General features: G+C 35.3%; 1 protein-coding gene across 1 annotated transcript; it reads right to left on the bottom strand.

The window, feature by feature from the left end:
- Nucleotides 1-712: 712 nt before the first annotated feature.
- LOC148575150 (proline-rich receptor-like protein kinase PERK3) lies at nucleotides 713-3,201 on the bottom strand. The gene is made up of 4 exons (XM_088506080.1): nucleotides 3,135-3,201; nucleotides 1,966-2,078; nucleotides 1,297-1,605; nucleotides 713-940 (listed from the first exon to the last, which is right to left on the bottom strand). Exons 1-4 carry the CDS (start codon nucleotides 3,199-3,201, stop codon nucleotides 713-715), a joined length of 717 nt encoding a protein of 238 aa, XP_088362206.1.
- Between the last annotated feature and the right edge of the window lie 5,047 nt (nucleotides 3,202-8,248).

The raw sequence follows: 8,248 nt of genomic DNA, 5'->3' as shown, positions 1-8,248 counted from the left end.
TAAGTTCTTCTTTAAGAATTCAATGTTTTAGTTTAGAAGAGGTGGTTGCTCCCTCGGCAAAAGAGCATAAGGGAAAAAAATTTGCAGCAAACTGAATGGTTGTAAACCACTAAACCATTTACTTGCACAATTCCATACTACTAAACTATTATAATTAGTGGATACTTTCTGTAGGACTCTTCTATCATACAAAATATGGGAGAATGGATGATGCATATAAGGTGTTTGATGAAAATTGTCAACGGAGAATTTGTGGCTTATACCACTATGATTCGTATGCTTATAGTGCAGATTCTTGCCTCTATCTGACGTTGGTATATTCATGCTCTTATTTTGGAAACATTTAAATTGCTTCCACCGAGATTATTAACAATTTAATTCATTATTTGGAAGCTATTTGATTTTCAATAAAGGAACATCCTTCAACAATTTCAGTTGTGTGTAGAAATGAAGCAGCATGATTCCATTGAAGTTCACAACAATTTAGCAATGGATAATTCAGTGAATATGCTAAAGAAAACCATGGTCATGAATGAATTAAATGTGTTAGGAACTTATGAAACCCACTGAAAGTTCTAGATCATGAAGAATGAGAAGAATACATGCTTAGTTCCTGAATCACCTCTACCATGTTTGGCTTTTGCTCAGAAAGCTCATGAGTGCACATGACTGCAATCTTTGAAAGAATTGCTGCTTCTGATTTCAAATATTTTCACTTTATATTTGTGTCCACAAAATCATCAAATCTGAAAAACTCAACTGCCATTCTGATTGAACCCCCTACTGTTGTCTTCCCAGACAGGACTTGAAGAACAATGACACCGAATGCAGAAACATCGCTCTTCTCGGTGATGCGTCTAGTGGTAATGTATTCAGGAGCTAGGTATCCCATGGCAGCACCAACTTTCAGTGCTGAGTAAACAATGTCGTCTGCTAGAAACTTGGGGATCCCAGCATCCAGATCAATGGGTTAAACTGATTGTCAAGAAGAACTTTTTCGACTGAAATATTTTGGTGAACTATTGTAGGTTTGCTTGCTTCATTGCTATGCAGATATCCAAAACCTGGTTAGAAAGGATTAGCAAATACTCAATATCAACCAGATAGATACTTATGTTCATTCTGCATAATGATTATAGTTTAATCTTTACTATAGGTTCATAATAGTCGTCTTAATTCATGTAACCAATGTTAAACACTAAATAGTTGAAAAATACCTTGTTGTAAGAAAGAGGCAAATTTTCTAATATACAATGAGTTTCTTAGAAAATATTGGGTGTCAAAAAAAGAACTAACCTTTTGCATTGCCCTTGCTGATGGAAACCCTTTTAGACGACTCAAGCACATTTTCACTTCCATCTTCCATATCAAGATATATAGAGTGCCACCGATTACAAAATCGTAGACAATGTAACATTCACCTCTACTACTTGAGCAACAAAAACCTCTCATCTTTACAATGTTTTTATGTCTCAGTGAGGTTAGCAGGCTCAATCCCTTCAAGAATTCAACTTCCTCAGGTATGCAACATGTCACATTAATACTTCTGATGGCCACATGAAAACCATCTCTGAGAACTCCTTTGTAGACGGCGGAGAATTTGCTCTTACCCAATAAAGATAGAAGCAAGTGAGAAAGTATTCGTATGAAGCTGAACAAGATTATGCAAACACATTACAAAATAATAACTAATCAATTTTTAAGTCTAACAATTCTATAGACAACAAGATTTAACTTCTAATGATAGAGAAACACCAATTCTGCATGATATATCTCTCGGACTCATGTCTCACATAATTAAGATTGCTTCAGCGACTTACTGCAATTTCTTTTTGAAAAAGCAAAAAAGCAGGACAGAGGGATAAAATTAAATAAAAACTGTAGTGCAAAGACAGCAGAAAAATCTCCAAATTCACAAGAATTGCCATAAAAAAAGCATTAAAACAAAATAAAGTAAAATGAAACCTGAGTAGTTCGCAGGGGCAGAGACAAAGCACAACAACACAGAGGAACCAGAAAGTGTGGTGTGGCGGCAGTAGAAGTGGTGGTGGTAGTGCCGAGTGCAGGCAGCATGGTAGCTACAGAGATGGGAGAAGAACATGAGCATTAGTGGAAAAAGTGAGAAAAACCCTAGCAGAGACATCTCTCATCTCTGAAACTATGGTTAAAAGGGAAAAAAAGTGTGAAAAATAAAATTAGAGAGGCAAAATTTTAATTATTAATTTTTTCAAAAATAAAAAATAGAGTTCAATTTATAAATATTTTTAACTGGGTTAACAGTACTCCCACATAAAAGTAGAAGTAAGGAATCCATGGCCTAAAACAGAAAGTAGAAGAGATAACTGATTAAATTATTGAGAAAAAAAGTGGAAGAGATAATCGTTTAAATTGTGCCCATTTGCCATCAACTTCACGTTTCTTTTAATTTAATAACTTTTTATCTCGAATATTCTCTCATTTATTAAATATTAATTTTTTTTTCAAATGTAAATTCCCCCAATTCGAATGGATTATTTTTAGAAAAATAATGTATTGATTTTAAATTTTAATGGATTAATTTTTAAGAAAATAATATATGTTAGATTTTTTTATAAAACCAGTAATTTACGTACCTCCAGCCATTGCCAATAAATTCTTTGATTTAATTTGGAACTTCCAATTCTTGAATCACAGAGAGCCAGATGGAATCAAGGTGTATTTTTTTTTCTTATGATCAGAATTGGGGACCCAAATCTTATAAAGTTTATGATGAACAGTCGTGTTCTTTCCATCAAAGAACAGACCAACTGTCAATATAATAATGAATAATTACAACACCACCCAAACTAATTTCTATATTAACAAATTGGACCACAATTAGAATAAAAATTCTAACATTCTCCCACTTGGTCCAACATTTGTTACGTATAGTTTGTAATTACATACTATGCTTAAACAATTAAGACAAATTACACGAATCATAGCGGTAGTTTCTCATTAATCGAGTATTACCTTCTATGTATTACAATGTAATATCTCCTAACTGAATAAACTCTTCATGTGGTATTTCTGTAGGAATAAGCCCAATGCTTATTCTAGATCATTCACTGAATTTTATTTGTCATTCTCAATCATGTATGCGCATATATACTTACCAAATGAGAAACAAACAATAATAGGAATTTCATATCCAAATATGTCATAGAATATAACATAAGTCATATAAGTGATGTTACAGAATATAAATCCATACTAGTAACATGATCCTTAAACAATCCTGGTGGTATGCCTTTTGTCAAAGGATCAGCTATCATCTGTTTAGTACTAATATGCTCTATCTGTACCTCATTAGACCTAACTCGGTCTTTAATGGCTAAGTACTTAATATCGATGTGCTTACTTCGACTACTACTTCTATTATTCTTAGCCATAAATACAGCAGCCGAATTGTCATAATATATTCTCAATGGCCTAGAGATACAATCCATAATCTTAAGCCTAAAGATAAAATTCTTTAACCAAACACCTTGTGATGTAGCCTCAAAACGAGCAATAAACTCGGCTTCCATGGTAGAAGTGGCTACAAGTGATTGTTTTGCACTCTTCCAAGATACTGCTCCATCAGCAAGCATAAAGATGTATCCTGACGTTGACTTTCTAAAATCAACACATCCCGCCAAGTCTGAATCTGAGTATCCAACAATTTTCAAATTGTCGATTCGTCTATATGTAAGCATGAAGTCCTTGGTCCCTTGAAGGTACCTTAAGACCTTCTTTGTAGCTCTCCAATGGATAATTCCTGGATTACTTTGATATCTTCCCAACATGCTAAGAGCAAAAGCAATGTCAGGTCTTGTACAAACCTGAGCATACATTAGGCTTCCAACGGCTGAAGTATAAGGAATATTTTGCATTTGTTTCTTTTCAAGTTCATTTTTGGGACATTGATCTAAGCAGAATTTGTCACCTTTCACAATAGGTGCAACACTTGGTGAACAATTTTGCATTTTAAACCTCTCAAGAACTTTATTAATATAGGCTTTTTGAGATAAACCTAAAATTCCTTTATGTTTATCTCTATGAATCTTTATGCCAATGACATAAGATGCATCACCCATATCTTTCATATCAAAATGTCTAGAGAGAAATTGTTTCACTTCATGTAACAACCCTAAATCATTTGTTGCAAGCAAAATATCATCTACATATAAGATGAGAAATATGATCTTGCTCCCACTAACCTTGTGATATATACATTGATCAGAAATATTTTCAATGAATCCAAATGAAGAAATCACATTGTGAAACTTCAAATACCACTATCGGGAAGCCTGCTTAAGACCATACATTGCTCTCTTAAGCTTGCAAACTAACTCCTTACTAGCACTTGAGATAAACCCTTCGGGTTGTCTCATATAAACCTCTTCTTCCAAATCTCCATTAAGGAAGGCCATTTTCACATCTATTTGATGCAATTTCATGTTAAAGTGTGCTACCAATGCCATAATGATGCGGAAAGAGTCTTTCTTTGAAACAGGAGAAAAGATTTCCTTGTAGTCAACTCCTTCCCTTTGAGTAAATCCTTTAGCAACAAGTCAAGCCTTGTAGCGCTCAATATTGCCTGAGGAATCCTTCTTGGTCTTAAAGACCCATTTACAGCCAATGGCCTTTTCCCCATCAGGCAATTCTACAAGATCCCAAACTTGGTTATCTGCCATAGAATTCATTTCATCCTTCATAGCATCTAGCCATAAATTGGAATTACAACTTTTCATTGCTTGTGAAAACGTCGTTGGGTCATTTTCATCACAAACATCATAGTCAGACTCAGCAAGATATACTAAATAGTCACTAGAAATTGCAGGCTTTCTAATTCTTGTTGATCTTCTTAATGTTGCATCATCAACCTCTTGTAAAGGTAGTGGCATAACAGGTTCTCCCTCTTCTTGAAGTTGCTCTTGAGCAATATGTTCTTGAACAACATTTTCATTATGAAGAGTTTGATCCTCCACCATATGATCTACTTGAACATTATCTTCATGATGTGGAACATCAGTAATAGGTTGTTCTACATTGACCCTATCTGTATGGGCATTGTATTGAACAATCACTCTTGTACATGGAGAGGTTTGACAAACATTATCATTCTCAACAACCTTAAGAGGATGATTTCTCCCACTTTCTACATCATGCTCTAAAAACCTTGCATTTCTAGATTCAACTATTTTACTTGAATGGGAGGGACAATAAAATCTATAACCCTTAGACTTTTCTGCATAGCCGATAAAATAGGCACTTATCGTCCTTGGGTCCAACTTCCTTTCTTGTGGATTATAAACCCGAACTTCAGTAGGACAACCCCAAATGCGTATATGATTCAAACTAGGTTTCCAACCTTTCCATAGCTCAAATGGCGTTTTAGAAACTGCCTTTGTTGGAACTCTATTTAATATATACGCAGCTGTCTTAAGGGCTTCACTCCACAAGGATAAAGGAAGATTGGAGTTGCTAAGCATACTCCTCACCATATCCAGCAAAGTCCTATTTCTTCTTTCAGCTACACCATTTTGATCTGGTGTACCAGGCATGGTGTATTGTGCCACAATTCCATGCTCTTGAAGATACTTTGCATATGGACCAGGTGCTTGTCCACTTCCAGTATATCTCCCATAGAATTCTCCACCTTTATTTGATCTCACGATCTTAATTTTCTTTCCGCATTGTTTCTCTACTTCAACTTTATAAACTTTAAAAGCGTCCAATGCCTCATATTTATTATGAAGTATATAGAGATACATATATCGTGAATAATCATCAATAAAGGAGATGAAGTATTTCTGACCACTTAAGGACATATCAGGACAACATATGTCAGTGTGAATTATTTCTAATATGTCAGAACTCCTCTTAGCACCTTTTTGAGACTTTTTGGTTTGCTTTCCCTTAATGCAATCCACACAAGTATCAAAATCAGTAAAATCTAGAGTTTCAAGAACTCCATTACTTACTAATTTCTTTATTCTCTCAATGGAGATGTGTCCCAACCTTCGGTGCCACAACATGGAGGATTTTTCATTCATACTGTAACAGCCCAGACCACCCGCTAGCACGATATTGTCCGCTTTGGCACACAAGGCCCCACGATTTTGCCTTTGACGATAGGGATGATAGCCGAAGCCCCCACACTCACTCGTTAAAACGCGTCATACTAGGGAGAGGTATCCACACCCTTATAAGGCATACTTCGTTCCCCTCTCCAACCGATGTGGGACCTTACAATCCACCCCCCTAAGGAAGTCCAGCGCCCTCACTGGCACATCGATCCGTGCTCCGGCTCTGATACCATCTGTAACAGCCCAGACCACCCGCTAGCACAATATTGTCCGCTTTGGCACACAAGGCCTCACGGTTTTGTCTTTGACGATAGGGATGATAGCCGAAACCCCCACACTCACTCGTCAAAACGCGTCATGCTAGGGAGAGGTATCCACACCCTTATAAGGCATGCTTCGTTCCCCTCTCCAACCGATGTGGGACCTTACACATACCATTACCATGCATAACCATAAGATTAGATGGAACATTATTAGCTAAATGGACTTTAAATAAATCACCAATTAAATTATCACGTCTAATAATATTAGAATTTTTAATAATGTCAACAGAATCATCATAAAAATTTATACATAATCCTTGTTTTACAAGCTTAGATAAAGAAATCAAATTTTTAGAAAAATCAGGAATATAAAAGGTTCTTTCTAAATCTAAAATACAACCAGTACTTAATACAAGCCTAAATGTTCCAACAGCTTCCACACGTGAACGCATCCGATTGCCCATATAGATGCTCAGTTCACTTCCTATCGGTTTCCTTTTTCTTATGAAACCCTGCATGGTATTTGAAATATGAATTTCAGCACCAGAATCAATCCACCAAGTGTCATGACATATTTCAACAAAATTAGATTGAAAACACACTGAAGGAATAAGATCATAAAGGTTAGTACCTTTCTTTTCAAGCCAAACTTTAAATTTTGGGCACTCCTTCTTCATGTGTCCTTTCTTTTTACAAAAGAAACACCGTGCACCTTCTTTCTTCATAGGATGGGATACAATACCCTTTCCTTTCTTCTTATGAGCTTGCTTTTTACCACCGTCATTTGTCACTAATAGTGCACTTTCACCAAATTCCTAAATTAGCCTTCCTTCTTCTTGCACACACATCACCAGTAATTTGTTAATGGACCATTTTTCCTTATGTGTGTTATAAGAAATCTTAAATGGTCCGTACTGGGCAGGAAGAGAATTCAGAAAAAGATGCACCATAAATGAGTCAGAGATCTCAACCTCTAAAGCTTTCAGTTGTGCTGCAATGTCTCTCAACCTCATGATGTGTTCACGCACACCTCTTATGCCAGTAAGCCTCATAGATGACAATTGTGCCATTAGGGTGCTTGCAAGTGTCTTACTAGAAGACTCAAACTGTTCATCAATAGCCTTCATATAATCCTTGACATTCCTACAATCAGGAATTGAACCTCGGATACTAGCTGAAATACGAGACTTAATGAACATCATATTTAAACGATTGGATTTCTCCCACCGTTCGTATAATGCTACCTCAACTTGAGAACTAGCATCAGTAGGTGTCGGAGGCTCTTCCCTACGAAGAGCATAGTCAAGGTCTGCACACCCTAAGTGAAAGAGAATCTTATCTTTCCATTCTTTATAGTTGTCACCACTTAACAAATGAACTTCAGATACAGTTTCAGATATCATTACTGCTGCAAATAATAAATCATGCTAACATTATTCAACTTTAAATAGGCACATCAAAATCTATAATATATGATAATACATGCCAATGCAAGTCATATCAAAATAAATATGAATCATATTGATTGTCATTAAAATCTACCTGTGGGCAAAGATTTTAACACATAATATTCACTATACTAACTAAAGTATTGAAACTAGAAAATAAAATACTGCTTCTTAATACCTGTAGGCTAATTAAGAAGTAAGAAATATTTTCTATTTCAATCTAATTATATGTGAATAATATAATAAATTTCTGTGGGTAAGTTTATTATATAATTCACAATAATTACAAATATATCATATTAATATTTATGTGATCTCTTTAAATATAATTATTATCAAGGATGTTGTGGCTACTCCTCAATAAATCATATATTAATCACAATATGATATGCAGCAGGAGAATTTATATTGCATGCAAATATAATCATCAAATAAATAAATTGAG

The sequence above is a fragment of the Arachis ipaensis genome, chromosome B2, assembly GCF_059453495.1.
Source record: "Arachis ipaensis isolate K30076 ecotype BB chromosome B2, ASM5945349v1, whole genome shotgun sequence".
NCBI lineage: Eukaryota > Viridiplantae > Streptophyta > Magnoliopsida > Fabales > Fabaceae > Arachis > Arachis ipaensis.
Note: the sequence above shows the minus strand (reverse complement) of the source record. Positions and strands in the feature narration are given on the sequence as shown.

Excerpts from the sequence above, each read along its gene's own strand:
- LOC148575150 (XM_088506080.1), bottom strand. The coding sequence starts at position 3,201 with ATGACTTATGTTATATTCTATGACATATTTGGATATGAAATTCCTATT. Across the intron at positions 1,606-1,965 it reads TGCCCCTGCGAACTACTCAG|AGCAAATTCTCCGCCGTCTA; the intron begins GTTTCATTTTAC and ends TTATTGGGTAAG. Across the intron at positions 941-1,296 it reads CAGCAAGGGCAATGCAAAAG|TTTCTAGCAGACGACATTGT; the intron begins GTTAGTTCTTTT and ends GGGATCCCCAAG.